General features: G+C 44.0%; 1 protein-coding gene and 1 long non-coding RNA gene across 4 annotated transcripts in view; one reads left to right on the forward strand and one right to left on the reverse strand.

Annotated features, from left to right (window-relative positions):
- Positions 1-20,886, reverse strand: part of LOC119701580 — a 36,538-nt gene extending 15,652 nt beyond the window's left edge. For 2 of the 3 annotated variants that reach the window (XR_005257101.1, XR_005257099.1), the window contains exons 1-5: positions 20,644-20,886; positions 19,829-19,910; positions 18,174-18,266; positions 17,843-18,048; positions 1,797-1,979 (exon numbers count right to left, since the gene is read on the reverse strand). This is a non-coding gene — a long non-coding RNA (uncharacterized LOC119701580). Of the gene's footprint in view, positions 1-1,796; positions 1,980-17,842; positions 18,049-18,173; positions 18,267-19,828; positions 19,911-20,623 lie in introns of all 3 variants that reach the window. The other variant, XR_005257100.1, reaches the window with a different exon arrangement.
- Positions 10,797-17,160, forward strand: LOC119701578 (ferritin light chain-like). The gene is made up of 3 exons (XM_038138423.1): positions 10,797-11,067; positions 13,836-13,982; positions 15,222-17,160. Exons 1-3 carry the CDS (start codon positions 10,885-10,887, stop codon positions 15,723-15,725), a joined length of 834 nt encoding a protein of 277 aa, XP_037994351.1. The 5' UTR covers positions 10,797-10,884; the 3' UTR covers positions 15,726-17,160.
- Positions 20,887-21,004: the final 118 nt, after the last annotated feature.

Genomic DNA, 21,004 nt, shown 5'->3' on the forward strand with positions numbered 1-21,004 from the left:
CGGAAATCCTATTTCCTGACAAAGAGAGGCCTCTGATATTCATGTTTTCTCCTACTCTTAGGCTATGCTGTAATGAAATCTGGCCTGAATAATCCTTTTACAGCTGTACAAGAACGTATCCTTGCTTAGCATTTACCCCTCCTTATGGAGGTTCAGTGGAAACCTGGTTGAGCAGTCAGCAAAGATGCACAGAATGAAAAGTCTGGCTGATGGGATATGACAAAAACCATGCACAGGACAGGGACACAAAGTAAGCCTATCAGAGGAAGTGGAAGGACTCTGGTAACTTTAATGAATACAGGTAAGAGCATGGGACCTAAGGAGTCACGTTCAACTTGGTGTTAATGCTAACGGTGACATATGCAGACACAACCGGAGAGTGCATGCTCCTGGAAAGGGAGGCCAGGAACACTGTTGCTAACAGCATGGGAATAATCTGAGAGTACAGGACTGCAAGGGAACCACTGCTAGGTCAGTGACAAGAGTTGAAGGGGAATCAATTGAAGGAATGTCGGATAGGACTGCTCTGCAAGGTACTCCCCACTATCTCTTGCTGTAGGTCTGGGTTGACCTTACTCCAAGCTGCCCTCATCCCTTTGAAGGTTGTGATTCCCTTACTCCACAAAACCTGCATCCTTGTCCTGTCTCTGTCACTCCAATCATGTGTTGCTGTATCTCTCCACAAACTATCTGTGCCCTGTCCTCAAATTCTGACCTCAAACTCCCAACCATTACATCTCCATACTATACTCCCAGGCATATGGAGATAGATAGATAAATAGATATATAGATATATATATAGATAGATAGATAGATAGATAGATAGATTCATACATACATACATACTCCCTCTGCCTCCATTCCCTGGCACTGTTCCCTGTAGTTGCTTCACATCCCAGATTATCTCTGCTTTTGTTTTCCTCCCTCTAGCAGTGTGAGTGTGAAGCCCAACCTATCACGAGTAGGAGGCCATTAGCCTGTGCACTGTTCTATGCCCAATCTCGCTTCTGCTGGGTCACTCACTGGAGCTTTAAACCAGTGACTACAACTAGCCCTGCTGGTTTTTAGTGGTCCCTCAGCCTCTTTTTGGGAACCATAATCCACCATGGTACTAGGCAGGCTCAGTAGATGCAGAGTGACAGCCACTGTTCCCTATTTCCACAAGGAAATGCTAGAACAACTTTTGTCTGCTGGGTATAAAAACCGGGTCTCCATAGCACACTTCCCTGTTCCTTGCTTGCTGCTGATCAGTAGTTCCTCTGGGTCCTCCAGGGGACCTCCCCCCTCCTCTTGGCCAGGACAGCGTGCATTCAAACAGCTGCTCAGGCTGGATGAAGCACCTGCTCTGGGCAGCAGCAGCTGGAGTTCATTTTGGGTCCAAAGGGCCGAGGCCAAGCAGGCTGACCGCATGTGCACTAATCCAGTATCATCACCAACTCCACCAACAACAGGTGCCCTTTGAAGAGGGAGGGAAAAACTATTTGGGGAGGAACCAGAGCTTTATAAAGGACATTATGGGCCAAGTCCTCAGCTGGTACATGCTCAGTTAAAGCATGTACCCTCTTGAAGTTATATGAGTAATGCTCACATACACAACCAAAAGCTTTGGCTCACTCTCAGTGCTGCTTCTCTTCCATTTTTAGTTTTCCTAAGGATTTTTTCACCTCCTCTCCTTGCTCTCCATTGCTCTTCCATCGATACAGAAACTTCCTGTCCCTTGCTTCAGACAGGTGAAAGTCACAAGCTACATATCCCAGGTTTCCCCATCCTCCTGTGCACAGGTAACACAATCTTACCATGTGTCCTTCAGTCCTGCTTGAGTCCTGGGGTTGGATCCAGATCATGAGCCTGCAGCAACAGCAAGAAGGGCAATCCCATTCTGGAACCAATGAAACCAAACCCAACGAGGGTCCATTAAGAGAAGTCTTTCAGCACAGGCATCCTAAGAATTGTCACGTACTTGTTCAAGCCAGTGGTCCCTGTAGGACAGAGCAAAATTTCAATGACACAGGAAAAAAAACAAATGACACAGGAAAAAAACAAAAAAAAAAACAAAACCAAAAACCCCTGTCAGAAACTATTTGCCAAACTGTCTCCAAGGGAAGTTTTATTCTTACCTCATTTTGCTGGAAATTTGTTTACCATCCAATACATACAAATCTCTTTTTAAAGTCCCACTTAGTGTATTTCTGACAAACACCTGAACTAATGAAAGCCTCTACATTTCCTTCTTTTCTGAGTCCTGTCATTCTGAGCTCCAGAGGCCAGTTCTGTAAATCTGGTCTCAATTACTGCAGTTACTCTTGTGCTTCTTTCTGGAGAACCTGGAAGCTCTCTGGAGCCTGAGAATGGAGCTGGATTCACAGAGACGGCACTGCAGAGCATGGCTAAAAGCACTCTGCTCACACTGCCCGAGTAAAAGCAGGATTTCCAAATTCCTGTTGATGCACTGTCAGAGGAAAACATGACCTTGCTGCAAGTTGCTTATGTGAATCAGCCACAGCCTTCATGACTTTATATTCCAAAATTTATTTTCCTGAGCTATGCATCTTTTAATTCTTGACTTTTCAAGATTTAGATTTAAGCCACTTTTCCCTCGAGACCATGTCTCAGCTGGGTTATATTACAAAGAGAAGCAAAGTGATGAGAGACAGTTGGATGAACAGAGTTGGTAGTGAGAACAGCACAGGCAGAAAAAGCACTCTCCAATCCATAATAGTCCCTGACATCTCACCCACAAGTATAGACAAGTGTAACCTGTACTGCGTTGGCTTGAACATTTAAATGAGTCTCCAAGAATTTCCCTTGAGTACAGGTTAGACAATTCCTCACCAAGGATGGGACAGACACTCAACCACAAAGGAACCTCCAGTGCTGGAAACGTATTCTCAGCTGCTGCAGACTCACACATTCCCTTTAAGGCTTTAAGCACAGTTCCAAAGTTGGAAAACACTAGAGCATGTACAAGCATACACAGAAGGCAACACTGCACACTTGTGCAGCAGTTTTGTTCACGTACATGCCTGAGGGAACCACTCTGCAGCCTTATACTGAGCAGTAGAGATACCTACACATTCCTGCCATTCCCAGCCAAAGCAATAAAACACTGTAACATCTGACAGCACAGAGCTCTCCCTATCCCTCTGAATCCTCACTGCCGCATGCTGTCACTCGGCACATTTCACGCAGGCCAGCTGCACAGGATTTATTCAACCAGTTTTAGAGTATCAAAGCTGACTTTTTTTTTTTTGTTTTTGCCCCAGGCAGGAACTTGGTATGCAGGATTTAAATCAGAGAACAAAATGTTCTGTGAAATTTGTAAATACTCACTCCAGTAAATTCTAAATTCTAAAAAAAAAAAAAAAAAAAAGCAACTGGAGTGGTTTTAAAATCAGAAAAGCAAAGCATTTCACTGCATCACTGTGGGTAACGCCACTGTGTCCTAAAGATCAGAATAATTAACTTCCCAAGATTACCAATTAATGGTGCTGACTGCTTTAAGTGATAGGAGCCAAAAATACTCTGAGTTCTACCTTTTAATTCCAGTGAAACCAGGAGAATGCTCAATTCAACAAATGCTCTGCAAAAAGACACTGAAATTGAAAAAACAAATTGTTTGATCCTTGCAGATTGGCAGAGAATACTTTGTCTGAGACATACTGCCACAAACTTACTACAATCTATCATACCACCTGTCATGGTAAGGTTTTAAAAATGTATTTAAAGCCATTAAAATGGAATTATGCAGAAGATGATAGGGAAAGAGATACCCCAGGAAATCACAACACTTAGACCAATGAAGATGGTCTAAAAGAGATGCTTTGACCAAAAAGCAGCAATAAAGGGTCACTTGTGACTGGAACTAGAAGAGGAATTACTTCATTGGAGTTTAGCATTGCCTCTAACATCCATAATGTTTGAGTGAAATTATCCACTTCTGCTTTGTCTGATTCACCATCACAGGTTCCATCTTATTACAAAATTTAAAACAAACATTTAGCTGATGAATGTTCACATTAAAATTTCAAATCTCTTTTTTTCTCAAGCAGTTTCATCAAGACTTTGAAAGGATTCTTTTACAAAAATTATGATTTCTTACTTTTTTGGGGATTACAAAAGCCAAAACATTTGGAATCATTTCCTCTTCACCTGCAAACATGTCACACTTCTCTTACCACAACTGTGGCTTTAAATTCTTCTCTCTAAAGCCGAGTAGCAAATGGAATCAGTCAAACCAGTTAACTCCCAGGAGTCCCTGTACTTCAGAACAAGGTGCTCCTGGTACTAGCAGGGGCTCTATGAACATTGATTATCAGTCGCATACAGCAGCAAGACAATAAATGGTTTCTGGATCTTCATCCCTTGCCCACAGTTTACTTCTTCTAGCCCAGATATTCTGAGTATGTACAATGTGCACCTGCTCATGCAGACCTCAAAGAGGCCTGATGTCCCCTCAAGGGCCACCTGGAGCACTGAGTGCAACTCCTGAAGTTTACACTGCCTGGAAGGCATCACCTGGTCACTGATTTCAGATGGCACAGGCTGCACGCACACAAAGAAAGGCTCTGCCTTTTTCAATGTGTCAAGTCTTATTTTCTCATTTACCCAACAGTAAGTACAGATTCTAACCCACAGCTGTGGAAAGGAAGTTAGACTAGAAAGGCAAGTACACAAAGTATACAAATTATGACAGACTTTAGGCAGTTTGGCATTGCACAACTCCCTTATGCAACACATTGCCTGGGGCAAGCCTCATGTTTTCCGAAATTCCACAGAATCTCCTTAAATATGCTCCAGGGCTGAGGCCCTGTGCCTTCCACCTGCAGTTACTGACTGAACTTATGATATACTATAGACAGATTACATGGATGAGCCTTACATTTGCTGGCCTATGTTTTTTCAAATGTGACCTGAGATAACAATTGCAAAATCTCAGAGGGAGATGAACCTTGCCAACTTACAGAAACTTATTCCTAAGCACAGCCTCTTTAGAAAAACCAAAGGGGTAGTATCAGCCAGTAGCACTTGAAATGAATAGTCCACTTAAAACTCAAGTGTATTTATGAGAGCAGAAATGGAGATGGAAGAGCCAATGCTGCCAGCCAGGCTGGAGCTTCCTTAGCCAGGCTGCCAGTCCTCTGCAGCCACCAGGCTGGGAGCACTGACTGCCCCTGGGCTGCAGCTCTCCCTGCTGCCTCTGCCCAGCCCCAGCCATGGCCTTCCTCAGGGCTGCCAGAGCCTGGGCTCCTACAGACACAGGTGAGCTGAGTCAGGACATGCAATGATTCTGTGAATACGAGGAAAAAAGATAACAACGAACAACTCAGTGTAGGGGATTTGTCAACATTTAAAATTGCAGAGAGTGGTAAGTGCTTAAGAGAATATAGTGACATACAGCTTCTAGACATGAGTGAACCAGTGGCCACAGCCCAGTTTGACCTGCAGCCCCACACATGTAGGCAGTCACACAAACACGGCCATGTGCAGCTGGACTCGAGATGCTATGGGAAAGATGAAGGTGGCAAACGCTAACCAGGCTGGGGCACAACAACAGTCACAGCAAGAGTCTGCCACTTGAGATGCACTTACATCTTCTAGGCTTGACTGCAGAGCTACACAAAAACCCCATACCTCCCCTTAGCACAGAGTTTTCCCTGGGGTCCAGAGAAGGAAGAGTGGAGGAAAGGGAGAGGATGAGTCTGCCTGAGCACTGTGGCTGTGCAGCAGTGGGAAAGAGCCCCCAGGGAGAAAGAGAAGAAAGGAGAGCTGGTGGTACACAGGCAGGATGTGCCCTGTACACCAAAACCCCAGAGCAGCTCCCAACTGAGAAGCAGTGGAGGCTGTCCATCTCCAACTCTACTCCTGGAAGGGTTCCATGGCAGCAGCAAGCATTAACTACAGATAATCTAACTTAAATACTGCAGAGAAGAAAATACCGTGGATTAGAAAACCCTTCTGTATGTATTCTGTGACACAAGGCTAAAGATAAGCTTTGCTTGCATTTCAGAAACTCTTACAAGCTTGTCTCCTATGTTAGTTTTAGACACAGCAGAGATATGCCTGTGGGCTGTGGGCACATTCTGTTTGGAGGACACATTTCAGTGAGCAAAGTTTCAAAGAATTCTATATATTTCACAAGGTTTTATGTTATTCAGCATTCAGAAAGTTCCTTAAGGAAGAATTTAATTGCCAAAGAAGAGAGGCAACGAGCCAACATCTCAATATCTGCGCCATGCAGACTTGTGCCTGGGAAGCCTATGGAAACAAAGTGTCTGAGATAAAAGTTACAACAGAACGAAAAGTGTTGCAGCTTTATCAAGCTACTGAAGCAACGTTTTGGAAAACTCAAGACAAAAAAACCACGGCTGGTTCCAGTGATGAGACCATCCTCAAACACCTCATTGGCTTCAAACACTGCAGTAATGGATGTTTGGCAAACATAAAAATCTCAATGACAGGAAGAAATGTTTGGGACTCTAGAAAAGGAAAGCAAGTGAAAACTAAGGCTTGGAGTATTTGAGGTGAGTGCCAAAAAAAGGCATTTAAAAGTTACTTCCAAAATTAAAAGCTAAATCAAGTATTTTTCAAACAGAATTTCATTGGGGTACCTCATTTTATTAAACTGAATATATGCAAAATACGTGCAGATCTGGCACACTATAGTAATTTTCAGTACCTATAAACCCAAAATACAGGCTTCTGTCTGTTCTGTTTGACAGCAACAAGACTGGCTTCAAAGAGACAGGGCTTTATTTTTGAGCAATCCCTCTCTTGTATCACTAAAACATGCTGATTTCAGAGCACTATAGCAAAGTAGTGCTTTCCACTTGGTCAGTGACAAAGAGACAAAAAATATTTTCCAGAATGTCCATGTTGAAGCCTGGTCACAACACTGTTGCCTCTCCAGGGCCATCTCATGTTTTGCTGATGACCACTTTTACTGAAAGTCAGTTAAAAGAGGCTATTTTGCTATGCTTACTTAAGTAGCAACATACCAAATTTCAGGCTTCTTTTTTAACTTTATGAGTCATACAGTGCAAAAAGGCAACAAAACAACTCAGAAATCTTGCTGGCTCTTCCTCCGTGTATAAAGGAAGTAAAAAAGGGGGAAAAATAGTGAGATGAAGCACCTGTTGAGACTAGAAAAGTGCAAGAAAAATGGGCTAAGGGACTTCAAGTCCAATAAAAGCAATCATGAATTCATGGGTGTTCATATGAATCATTCCTAATTTCCTGCCAGAGAGCTTTGGTTTCACTTAATTACAAAACAAAATGATGAATGAAGAAGGCCAATTCACAAGCATGCATACTGTACATTTATTTGTTTTTTACTTTTTCCTCACACAGCCCTCTGTTTTCATCATAGCTATTGAGCACTAAAAGAGAGAAAACTTTGACAGCATTAGATAGACTATTTGCAAAGCACATGAAAAAACCCATCACAGCTAGAAAAGAGCAAACAGATGGTAGCTGGAGAGAAGCAACAGCCACAACTCTTACTACCTGTGGTGAAAGAATAAACAATACCAACTCCAGATCACAAAGTGCAGCCAAAAGAGTCTAGCTTTAAATGAGAGATTCAGGGTAGAAAATGGCCAGATACAATGAAATGTTTGAAAAGTAGGCTCAGGAGAAAGAATATTTTTAGAGGGTTGCTAAAGCCCATTGACACAAACAATTCTTTGTACTGCACTCTGCAAAGAATAAATAGGAAAAGGAGTGGGAAGGAGTAGAGAAGGTATGGGTTTATGTGTAAGAGAGCTTATATTGATGGAATTTTAATTGTAGTTCTGTATAACACACTGTGGTGTTTTCGCTTCCCAATCTGCCATATACTTTCAACACACTTTAAAATGTGTTGTACCAAAATCATGCCAAATCATAAAAATGAAAAGATACCTTTCATCAAGGCATCTGCCTGTAACCAAACCTTTGATGATCCTTGTAGGTCCCTTCCAACTCAGAATATTCTGTGATTCTGTGCTGAAAAGCTGTAACTAAGAAATTGAACAAAGTGCCAGCTCACTGGAATGCTGCATTTCTTGAGGTCACAAGCTTTTGGAGCAGATGATACCTTCCCCAGTCCAGATACAAATAGCATACCTCATGGTATGTAGCAAGAATCTCTACATTACTTTGTCATGGCATTTTTCCATAATACAATTGATAACCATGCAAATGGTGTGTATTTCCTTTAGTTCTATGAAGCATAAAGCAAAATAAACTGAATGGTGTTCTTATAAAATGAACACATGGAGCATAAAGAGTTTTACAGTCAGTTTTCAGATCAGCTCCATCCATCACAGATGCCCTTAAGAACTGCCCTTGTCTCTTAGCTGTCCATCACTGAAATGGGATAACTTAATATTGTTTTCCCAGGCTCCAAAGCCCATTAATGCAGAGACAAACCTCTATGAGATTATATGCTCAGAAATTATAATAAATGCCCGAATAACTAGACACAAGTACAAACTTTTCCTCGGGGACACTGGCTAAGTTGCTTGCTATTGCTGTTTCACACTTCAACTTATTCAAAGAAAGGAGGCCATAAAGTATTGATTTAGGTTGGGATGTCAATGCATACACACACAGAGGCACCACACTTGCTCTTCTTCCTCCTCCTCTGAGGGAATCAAGAGATTATTCTGGAATAATAAAACACTAGCAACTACTTTAGAGGCCAACTACTTAACAGGACAAAACAAAGACAATTGGAATGGAAGGAACTAAAAGGTAGTTGATAGAGGTACGTCCTTCCAGCAAAAGTCACTAGTGCTACAGTGAAGAAGAGGATGCCTACTGAGAACTTCAGAATAAGGTCATACATTGCTCAAGTGTCTTGTCAATATATTGGCATTTACTGACTTTGAGTACTTATTTTAGCCTTGCAAACATTACATTATATTACTCACATGAAATTTTACCCAAATGCCTAAATGCTGTTTGATTTTTTTAGGCAAAACTTCTAATTTAATTAAAACATGAAGAATCAGAACTAAAAAATGGATAATTGCAGCAAACAAAGAGGGCTGAATGGCATATGAGATGGAGGCACTGAACAAGAATTATTTAAGTTTCTCATGAACAATGTTCTCATATCTCTACGTGACTACTGTCAGATGATGCATGCTGGGCTCTAGGCAGTCAGATCCAATAACAATTAAAACAGGCAAAGGAAAATGATTCTGCTCTTAGCATCCTGGGTTGGTGGGGGAGTGGTCTGCTAGAAAAATATTCCACAGAACAGCACATAACATTTGGCTTACTAAACAAAGTCACTGAAGAGAAAGTTATTGATTTTGAAGGGTGTTAATATTACTCATGTTTCCTCTCCACTGGTTTGAATCTATTAAAGGTAAAGAAATGCTCAGGAAATGCTGAGCTCCATCCACATGGTAAAACAGTTGAAAAAAATCAGTAACATGTATTTTGAAGTTACTGTACAAGCTGAGGGTTACTGGTTACTAAAATACTGAAGATAGTTTAAAAAGCATAGGTAGGGCCAGTTAAGCACCAACATTTTTAGCACTAAACCAAAAACCTAAAGAATTTACCCTGTAGCCAAGACATATACACACATTGCTAAATTCCCAGGACTTTTCAGAGCTCACTCCCTCCTCAAGATTGCCTCTGCCTAGATGTTCTCACCAGCAACTCCAGCCTCAGCCCAGCCTGGTCACACTCTCACATGCTGCTGCTGGAACCAGAGGTACCGAATGTGACTGCCTGGAAAAGGGCTCAGCCCTTACATTAGAAGAGTTTTATCCACGGTATTGCTGTCCCATATAGACAGTGTGCTAGAGACAGGAAGCAAAGGAGAGCCAGCAGGTTACACTGTCTCTGCACAGCTCTGATGTAAAAGAGAATGAGAGGCAGCAGCTGGGACTATGCCAAGAACCAAACTGAGGGAGCTACAGCAGCCTGATCTGCTGGTGCCCTGGCCATGAGTGTGCAACATGGCACAGCTTCTGTGCCTTGGACATGGGTGTGCAATGCAGCACAGCTTCTGTCCCTGGGACATGGGTGTGCAACACAGCACAGCTTCTGTCCCTTGGACATGAGTGTGCAACACAGCACAGCTTCTGTCCCTGGGACATGGGTGTGCAATGCAGCACAGTTTCTGTCCCTTGGACATGGGTGTGCAACACAGCACAGCTTCTGTCCCTGGGACATGCTCTGCACCAGAGTACACATAACTGCACATCAAGCTGTTGGCTTGTAGCCTGCCTAGGAGGGGCAAGCAACAAGTATGTGCATTTCCTAAGTTCTTCTGCTTCTGACTGTCTTCTCTGCTTTCCTCTACTACTTGCTTAAATAGGAAATACTTTCACTTCGGCTGTGTTGCTCTGTTTGGAAAGAAAATGAAGACCTGTTAAACACACAAGTTTATGTTTTTCTCTTATGTTTGCAGGACCATACTGGGATACTCCAAACCTGTGACACGTGTAATCGTGAACCACTGAAGAGAAAGCACATACTGGAATGTTTTATTAAGAACACTCACTGCAGAATCCTTTTCCTCAAGTCACTCACAGTCAAGATTCAATGTTTTATAACCACTTCCTCAGCACAAGTGTGCGGCACGACTTCAAGTAGAGGCCAAGTTAACACATCTACTTAACTGTTAAGGTAAATATTTTATGTCAATCATTCACTATTCTCGATGTTTGCCGGCACCCACTGGTTCTCCAGGCTGCTCGGAGCTGTCTGCTCTCCCGCCGCGCCCCCCCGCATCCGCAGGCCACGGCAGTCCCCGCCGGCCCCCCCGCATCCGCACACCCACATCCTCCTCTTCCTCCTCCCTCGGAGGGCGGGCGGCGGCGCGCAAGGTGTGTCCCAGGTGCCCGGCTATTTCAGGCGGCGCGGCGGCAGCGCGGCGGCCCCATGGCGGCGCCGGCCATGGCCGAGCCGCGCTCCAAGCGGCCGCGGGTGACGCTGCCCGCCTGCCCCGCGCACCGCCCGCTGCCCGGCAGCCGCGTCCGCCACGGCTTCCCGCCCGCCGTGGAGGAGGCGCTCTGCGGCGTCACCGGCGCCCAGCTGGAGCTGCACTACTGCCTGCAGGCGCTGGTAAGGCGGCGGGCCGCGCACGGCCGCGGGAGGGCACGGCGGGCTGCGTGCGGCCCCCATCGCCCTGCGCCGGCAGCCGGCGGCAGAGGGGAGAGGAGGTGCCGGAGCCCGGCTGAGGAGGGTTTAGAGTCGGGCGGGGACGGCGCAGCGGTGCCCGTGTCCTGACTCAGGGCGTGTGGAGGCTCTCCGGGCTCCCCAGCCTGCCGGGAGCAGCGCTCCTGCCGAAGCCGCGTCGCCCGCACGGCCACGAACCGACGAGGAAGGTCCGTGACGCGCGGTCTGTGAAACGAGCGCTCGCTCGTGTGTTTAGGGCCATCCACAGAGGGCCTTTGGCCCGGGGAAAAGGGACAGGAACGGGGGATGCTAACAGCTTTGGAGTATAACACTTAAGTGAGTTTTCCCCCAAACTTTGGTGAATAGTTGTGTGTGGTTAACTATAGTCTGTGAACATCGCGCGGATGGCTTAGGGTTTCTTGCTCCACAGGCGTGAACTTTGGACATGAAATCATAAAAGGTATCACTGATGCCATGTCAAATTCATGCCAGAATTGCATCTGGCTACATATCAAGTGTTAAGGCAAACATATAACTTAACAGAGACATTAAAATTTAAAAAATCAAAATTATCAATGCCATAACTTCTGATGGCGAGCATCCACGGGGAAGCAACACAAACTATATCCAGTATATTCCCAAGATCTTTCAATTGAGTCTGGTATCAAGTATAATTTCAATGAAAATTTAAGTATGCAGTAAAACCTGTTAAGCCTGTGGAAGAAAAAAGTTGTAGTGATTGGCAGCTGGATGAGATGGAGAAAACTCAGAAATTGACTGTAGATAAATGAAGCCTAGAAATGTGAACACCCTAAACAGTGAATGATTGACATAAAAGATTTACCTTAACAGTTAAGCAGATGTGTTAACTTGAACTCCACTTGAAGTTGTGCTGCACACTTTCACTGAAGAACTGCTTATAAAACACTCAATCTTGGCTGTGCTGTCAACAGAAACAGGAATGAGTGACTTGAGGAAAAGGATTCTGCAAATAAAGCAATGAATGTTCTTAATAAAACAGTCCAGTATGTGATTTCTCTTCAATGGTTTATGGTCGCGTGGGTCTATGTGTGTCACAGGTTTAGGTTATCCCCAATAATATAAGAGAAAAACATAAACTTTTGTGTTTGACACGTCTTCATTTTCTTTCTGAACATAGGTGAAATGAAAGCATTTCCTATTTAAGCAGGATAATCGAGGAAAGCAGGGAAGAGAAAACAATCAGAAGCAAAAAACTTAGGAAATGCACATACTTGTTGCTTGTCCCTCCTAGGCAGGCTACAAGCCAACAGCTTGATGTGCAGTTATGTGTACTCTGGTGCAGAGCATGTCCCAGGGACAGAAGCTATGCTGTGTTGCACACTCATGGCCAGGGCACCAGCAGATCAGGCTGCTGTAGCTCCCTCAGTTTGGTTCTTGGCATAGTCCCAGCTGCTGCCTCTCATTCTCTTTGACATCAGAGCTGTGCAGAACCAGTGTTGCAACCAGTGTAACCTGCTGGCTTCTCCTTTGCTACCTGCCTATAATACCTCTTTTTAATGAGACAGCCATACCCTGGATAAAATATTCTAAATATAAGAGCTATTAGATCTGTTGGCATGGTTAAATATGGCAGTGGTTTAAGTTGTTACTTTCCCATACAGAACAGAACAAGCCAGCAGATGATTTAGGGTTGTAATGCTTCTGAAATTACAGAATGGCCTGGGTTGGAAAGGACCTGAAAGATCACCAGGTTCCAAACCCCATGCCATGTGCAGGGACACCTTTCTCAAGACCAGGCTGCTCAGAGCCAGCTTCTCTAGGCTACCTGTTCAGGTGTCTCACCATCCTCACAGTAAAGAGTTTTTTCGAAATACCTAATGCAAACTTGCTCTTTCAGTTTTAAGCCATTCCCCCTTGCCCTGTCACTGCATGCTCTTGTAGAAACTCTCTCTCCATCTTTCTTATAGGCTCCTGTCAGGTACTAGAAGGACACAATTAGGTCACCAGACCAGGCTGACCAAACCCAGTTCTCTCAGCCCTTCCTCACAGGAGGGGTGCCTGTGAGGATGCCTCCATTCCTCTGATAACTTTGTGTCCCTCCTCTGGACTGGCTCCAACAGATTTATGTTCTTCCTGAGATGCCTTCCCAAGCATGAGTTACATCTAATATTGAAGGTGTATAGTTCAGTAGCAGTATCCATTATTTTGGAATACCATTGTCCGTAATAAAGCTGATAATCACATGCAAAGTTGTGCTTGTTCTCTTTTTGGTATTTGCCTCATCTTTCTCAAACCTTTGAAAGCTAACTTTTGACTGGAATGCAGGCCTGCAGGGATAAATATTATGTTCCCTGTTCTGGGAGTATGTTTGAAAAGCAAAACAAAAACTCTCCACAAAACACAATTACAAAACACACACATGCTAACAATTCATAAGTAAAATATTCCGAAGATGTCTTAACTGCTACTGCAAGAGCAACATCATTACTACAGTTGCCTGACCAATATTAAAGGCTAGAAGGAGTTCTACTAGAAGTACAGATTTTTCATTTCATACTCAAACTAGTCACTTTGTTTATTGTAGAAATTGGATCAAGGTCTCCATAGTGGTTGTGCTTTGTGAACAAAACACCTTCCACTGGAAGGGTCTCCCAAGCTCTGTTTAAGCCACATTCTGCTGCAGGTGAGTCCCATCTCTGACAAATCTTAACACTCTTATTTTGTGTGCTTAGGGTGAATATTTTGATCAGTCCCATGTGGCTCTACCAAATATTTCGAAGTTCTTCCTGCATCAAGCTCTGGAAGAGAGAAAAGCCGCAGAGGCGTTGATGAAGTATCAGCAGGAAAGAGGAGGCCATTACTGCTCTAAAACCATCCAGGTGGGAAGTAGTCAACAAATTTTCAAGCAGCTGTGATCCATTTAACTTACTGAATTATATTGTTGGAACTTCAGATCTCTGCATTCACCCACTATTAGATTTCCAGATATAATTTATCCGGCATACTTGTGTACACGGTTTTGCTCTTGATTGTGATGCCTAGAAACTGTCAGACATACAGTCCTAACTCTATAGGGTTGCTTTCCAGCCCAAAAGAAAATGGACAGTGTTCCCCTTTTCTTTCACTCGGCTGGACACTGCTGTTTCCAGTATGCTGTAATGGATTATGACTCCTTAAATTGTGCTGAAACAGCCCACTTGTCTCCTTCACACTGAACCTAAGTGGAAGCTTAGACATGACTAGCACTTAAGAAAAGTGGTAAGGAAGGAGAACCATCCAGCTTGGAGCAGTAGTTGATTTCCTAAAGTACAGCTCATGTCTGAATTTGATCTAAGATCTAACTTGGGCTTGCACAGGTACAAAGGAATAACACAAATGTTTTCAGGAAAAAGTAACCCACATCATTTGTTTAAGACCAAGAGGCTGATTCTCCTCTACCAAATTAGTTAATACAGAATGCTCCTCTTCGGTCAATCATAGCAGTTAAGCTGTAGAAAGTAAAAAGACTATTGTAAAAATATTTCTTAACACTCAGTTTCCATCAAGGAGGAGCTTAGGACTTCCAGTACTTAAAGGGAGCCTACAGGAAAGAGGGAGAAGGACTCTTTATCAGGAAATGCAGCGTTAAGATGATCACTTTTTAACTGAAAGAGGGCAGATATTTAGGCTAGATATTAGGAAGTCCCCCTTCACTGTGAGGGTGGTGACACACTAGAAAAAATTGCCCAGAGTAGTAGAATGCCCCATTCCTGGGAGTGTTCAAGGCCAGGTTGGATGGGCCTTTGAGCAGCCTGGTCTAGTGGAATATGGCAGAGGGTTGGGACAAGATGATTTTAAGGTCCTTTCCAACCCCAGCCATTCTGTGATTGGGTTTCCTGGTGTAAGAACCCTTTTCAGGCATAGCTGCTGCTATGTAATTCTGTTCCTTGAAGAAGTGCTTGGGTTCTGCCACTTGTGTTTAAAGCCTGCAAAAAACAATAGATGCACCAAACTGGAAGAAGTTGCAAAATCCTAATACAACTTTTTTAGAGCACCAGGTTAAGTTGCAGGAATCCACTGATGAATACAGATACATGAGCTGTTCTTTTGAGTAAATACAATTCTGTCTTTGTTTTCAGAAACCAAACTGTGATTATGCAGTCGGTCTGATGAAAGCCCTGGAACTAGCAATGGTACAATGGAAAACGATGCTACGATATTTTGAAGAGCTTTATGCCCTGAGTGTTGAAAATGCAGACCCTCATAGTGCAAGCACTATCAAGAAACAATTTATTGGGCCCAAAATCCAGAAGATCAAGCTGATGGGAGATCTGCTGACCAATGCTCGCAGGCTTGACTGTTCCCAGGATGGCAGAAATAGTCTTGGGGATTACTTTATGGACCGGCTGCAGAAAGAGTTCAGGACCAGCATAGAGCCAGAGTCCAGTGATCACTGCAGCCCCTGCCCACCTCTCCAGCAGTGCACAGGAGCTGCAGAAGGTCTGAAGCGACCCCAGAAAGAATGCTCCCAGCACAGAAATGGCATAGGGCCAATATATGCAACCATACACTGCACCACGATGCTGCCACAGTGTAACGATGGCACAGGAGCAAAGGTGAAGCAGGGCAGGGAGGGCCTTTAATGCTCAGGCTGCTGCAGCTACAGGGCAGCTCCTCAGGCAGGCCTGTCCCGAGGGTGGAGCTGGGACCAAAATTCAGGAGACACGATGCTCCCTCCCTCCTCCTGCTTTACACCCCATCCCCTCATCCTGTGCTGAGTCACAGCTCAAAAACCTAGCTAGGACCACTATTTGCTTTAAATTATAGCAAGGTTGTCAGCTAGATTGTCACATTTAGCTATGCAATTCTTACTAGAAGCCAAAAGTTCTTAAGCTTCTTCTTTCTCTTAAATGATTAATAGGATCAGTTAGTGCAAATTATTTTAAGAATATATATAAAATTTATTTTAAAAAATAAAAAATGAAATCACTGCACTTTTTGTGCAAGGAAACTTTTACATGGCAGAAAATCCAAATATTTAGTTTTATATTACTGAATATTTTATTTTACTATTTGGTATTTTAAATTACTAACAAGTATAGTAAAATAATGAACTTTTTAAAAATACTTGTTCAAAAACAATGGGGTTTTTGTCTTATTTCTATCATAGCAGCAATTTAAATAAGTAGTCTAATGCATTTACTGATCAGCTATTTCTAGTGGTATACTTCAGGATGAAGGATGCAAACATTTCCTCAACAGTGGGAATAAGAAAATGTGCTGATTTCTCTATAGTTATTGCCTAGTTGGATTTTCTCATCCTCAGAAAGCAGATGAGAGAGAAATTAGGAGTTCTCATTAGATGAGAACTTTAGAGATTCTAGGGCATATTTTGCAAGTGTCACTGAAGAGAGTAGCTCTAGGACTTTGTCCAGGCTTAACGTGGGATGATTGCTTTAATTATGATACAGAGCCCTATCTCAGCTAGCTCACTAAAGGTATTACTGTGGCACTCCTGCTACTTCTTATAGTCCCTATTTGGTCTCAAGTAGGGGCATGAGATCCTAGTGAAAAAACAGCACACTTAACTAGAATTGCATCAGAGAGAACACCTACTCATTAGTTTTGCCTTTCAATTAGGGCAGTGTTAGCCAGCTTGGTTCAACTGCAGAGGTGTCCAAATTCCTCTCATTAGTCCCCTACCAGAGTGCCTCATTCTGTACCCTGGCTCCCAAGGTCACCTAAGAAGAGCAACTGGCTAGATCAGCTGCCTGCAGTTAGGGATTTTTTGTCATTATATACATCTTTTATGCAGTTGGGGTTTGATTCATTGGAAGATTGCCTCACACTTTCATGTAATAGTTTAGCTGATACTCTTGTTTTGCTTGAAAATAAATTCAGTTCCATGTCTGCATCTCCAGTGTATTCCTCAATTCACCACCCAGGCATGCTGGTATTCTTCTCCAAAAGATTTTGCATATGTGTACAAAACTATGCCTGTATTTTTCTGCATCTGAGGAAGTTGTGCGTGATGGAAGAGTATGACAGAGTGAAAATAAATGCCAGAAAACTGCATTACTCTAGAGCACTTCATAATGAAACATTTTTAGTAAACTCTGATACAGCTACAGTTAAATAGTGATTTCTGCAAAGCCCACCTTCTGTTGGTGTTGTGACATGGGACAGAAAATTACAATGCAGATGTTTTCCCAGTCTTTTCTGTGAATGTGATTTAACTTTGGGGTGGAGATGAGGAACACAACCACTTTAAAACAACCACTTTATTCATCTATAAAAATACTGCCATGTGCCACAGGAATGGCTCAAAGCACTTTTAGAATCATGCTAGATTTGCCTGTGTTGAGATTACTGCTCTCTAATACAGCAGGAGTCTAAAACATATTTCCATCTGGGCTAGATTCCATCACCCATCCTCATGCTGAGCATACCTTATTCAATAATTAGTTCCAGTGACTGCGACCCAACATGAATAAGAGCAATGGAATCCTTCCCTCTCAGTATTAAAATACAGCCCACTAAGTGTGACCAGAGCAATGCTACTAACTGAATTCTAAACTAGTGCTGTATAAAACTACTTCATGTACTACTAGTAATGTTTGACTTACTTGTACAACAACCTTCACTTTTTAAAAGCTGATGACCTGAAACATAGTTACAGCTTCCTCCGTGGTTTACAGCATTTAACAAAGTCCAACATAACAAAGAACCCAACTTTTACATTTTTCAGATCCAGACTTACTTGCCTCTTATTTTTCCATGAGGTAGTGCCATGCCTGTTTCTCAGACTTCTCATGTTCATCTTCTAACCCAATGTATCCACACTCTAAGAATTTAAGTCTTTTCCTTTTCCTTTGCCAGAACACGTTCTGGGCCCTCTGCCTCTAAAGACAACTCTGTTAAATTTCAGATAAACTCACAATCAGCTGTTTCCCCAGCCTCTATCCCCTGAAAAAGAAAAGAGAAATCAATCAGTTACTGTAGATTATAAGCTCTTCTTGCTCTTCTGAGCAAGAATGCTTCTTCTGAGAGAGCACACATGCTTGTAGGTATGGTCTCAGATTTAACAATACCTGTCAGTTGTGTATAGGATGAGTCTATCCATGTGTCTCAATGCAGGAAGAACAATCTGCTTCTGCCTTCCCAGCTTCCTTTTCAATCACATCCTGAAAAACAATATATCAAAGATATATGAATGTAGAATAGGTTAAGGGCAACAGCTCTTATAGAAACTTCGCAAATTATCTTTCTTTTCTGAATGCTTGTTGAGCCACACTCTCTGTATCTGTACTTCCAAAGCAGCAGTCCAAACAATCCAAACACACAACCTGGGACAGCTCTGAATAGCTAGTGTAGAACCAGTACCCTCAACATAGCATCCAAACTGGAAGCTCAGGGGAGACCTATCTTAACTGAAATTATGAGTTACAGCCCCAGAGGCTTTCAAAGAGGCTTAACAATGGAATCCTTGTAAATGCTTGCCATAAGAACTACCTATGGTTGCCTGCTCTCAATGCCCTTAAAAGTCTCCAAGTGGAGATCCTTCTGTCCTTCATCCTCTCCACTGTGGCCACACAAAACCGAGAAGAGCATCTCAGAGTTTGTTCTTTGCAAGGACATTTTTTCAGGCCTCATTGTACATGACAACATCTTTCTGGACAAACCTGTCTTTGGGAATGACACTGGAAAGTGGATGTTAGTGGTGGCACCAGCAAGGAATCCCAGAATCAGAATTGTTAGGATTGGATGGACATCTGGAGATCAGCATGTCCAAACCCAAAGAAGTGTCCTCAAGGGCATCTTGACAGGAAGACTATGTGTGGAATTCACTATGTGGTCACAGCCTTCTCCTGACCTATTCACTTGGAGGAATTCATGCACTTGACCCCACATTCATGGGCAATTATTGGCAAACTCCCTGTAGAGCTTGTCCAAGCCCCACTGTTTGTTAACACTTTGCCAAAGGTAACCCCTACTCACTCAAGTCCCTGAGTGTCTTTTCCTGGGGTCACATATAAGCTACAAACACAGTGGCAGAAGAGGCTACAATACTGACTAAATATTAGGTAAAATTACCTTTTTCCAGAAATAAAGCCAATGGTCTGGAAAGAGTTTAAGTGTCTTGAGTGGGTCACAGCACAAAGCCTTGATATTTCATTTAACATGTTCAGTTGTTACACCATAAAACTTTTTCTCATTTAAATTTATTTTACATTATTGCATACCTTGCACTATTTTGAATGCAAATTATTTTTACTTTGGTAGCTGTTCAATAAAGATTTTAAACCAACTATCTTTATTCCTTCTGGATCAAAGAACATCTGTTATAACATTGAAGTGTCTCCACAAAATTGCCACTCTGCTTCTCAGAAACAGCTGGAAGGTACATTTTTAAATGTGTAGGGGTGGCCAGAAGCTGATCTCCCTCCTTGGAACATATTGCTTTTCAGTATCAGGTACATTGAAAAAAATGAATTTCTACATATAGTTTTATCTTTAAATAAAACTTTTATCTTTTAGAGATACTGACAGAATGCAATTCACAGTTCTCATCTTGGTATGTACTCAAAGATATTTAGGTAAGTAGAAAATAAGTAAGGGGAGTGCAGATTAGGAATTTTTGCCAAAAACAAATTGTGTAACAACAAAAGAAGTCACCTTCATGACAGCCCATCTGAGAAGTCATAGGCACAGGGAGTGGGAATTGATTATTTATGAATATTTTTACCTTTTACTCAGCCCCTTGTCCCACTGAAAACAGAGCTCTGCTGCCGATTTTGAATGAGCTGAAATTTCGCCAACATTTATAACTGCAGAACAGAAAATATTTTTAGCTTTTAGGACATTAAATATACGCACTAATATTTTAATCGTCAAGTCAGTGAAATCACATAGCTGAATTACTGAATTCCTCTGAGAAGAACCTAATTTCCCATCTCAAATGATACTCAAAAAAAACCAGAGTAAAAACTCTGGCACTCTCGAGAGACGTTACCAAAACCCATCCCATGTCCCCAAGCTGCAAACTCTCCCACTGCTAGAAATAAATCCTTATCGAGCGAGCCGTCCAACTGCAGCGCAACCGCAGCAAAACGCCGCGGCACGGAGCGAGATCCATCTCTCCCAAGGTTTCCAAGTGAAGGTGAACAGAGTTGGAAGAGGAACCCGGAATGCCAGAGCTCGCAGGGATTCCCGAGGGAAGGAAGGCTGGCGCACCGCGGGCACGGCGGCGCTTCCCGCTGGGACAGGCCCGCAGCGCCACCGGGTGGCCGCCACCTGCCCGTCCCGGCTCTCTGCGGTGTCCCCCCTTCCCCTCTGCCCCTCACCTCCCGGCTCTCCGCGGTGTCCCCCCTTCCCCTCTGCCCCGCACCTCCCGGCTCTCCGCCGTGTCCCCCCTTCCCCTCTGCCCCGCACCTCCCGGCTCTCCGCCGTGTCCCCGCTTCCCCGCAGTGCCGCACGGTCCCGGCTGCCCGCGGTGTCCCCTGGAGCCTCCCGCCCCCACGAAGGCTCCCGCAGTAATTACCCTTGTGGCCGCGGACAGACCTGTCCAGGGGCTGGGGGCTTCTTCCCTGTGAGGAACCAGCGGAGCCGTCCCCGGTGTGTGCGGGGACAGCGGGGCGCGCCGCTGTCCCCCCAGGCGAGCGGCCGGCAGCACCCGGCACCTTCGGGCATCGGGGCGGCCGCTCTCCTTGGCCCGGCAGCAGGGCGGGCTGCTGAGAAAGGAAAAAAAAACAAACGGGGGAAAGGTAGCCCTGCGCGCATCCGAGAGCCCGGGCTGCCGCTGCCCCTGCCCCAGCGGGACACCGCGCCCCCCCCGCCGCCCCGGCCCCCGACCCGCCCGGCCGCGCCCCCCGACCCGCCCCGTCCCGACCCGCCGCGCCGGGGGGCTCAGCCATAAATACGG

Source organism: Motacilla alba, chromosome 5, assembly GCF_015832195.1.
Source record: "Motacilla alba alba isolate MOTALB_02 chromosome 5, Motacilla_alba_V1.0_pri, whole genome shotgun sequence".
In the NCBI taxonomy this organism is placed as follows: Eukaryota; Metazoa; Chordata; class Aves; order Passeriformes; family Motacillidae; genus Motacilla; species Motacilla alba.

Bases quoted from the DNA above. Each gene is read 5' to 3' on its own strand.
- LOC119701578 (XM_038138423.1), top strand. From the start codon at position 10,885: ATGGCGGCGCCGGCCATGGCCGAGCCGCGCTCCAAGCGGCCGCGGGTG. The intron at 11,068-13,835 runs GTAAGGCGGCGG...TTGTGTGCTTAG, and splicing joins ACTACTGCCTGCAGGCGCTG to GGTGAATATTTTGATCAGTC. The intron at 13,983-15,221 runs GTGGGAAGTAGT...CTTTGTTTTCAG, and splicing joins ACTGCTCTAAAACCATCCAG to AAACCAAACTGTGATTATGC.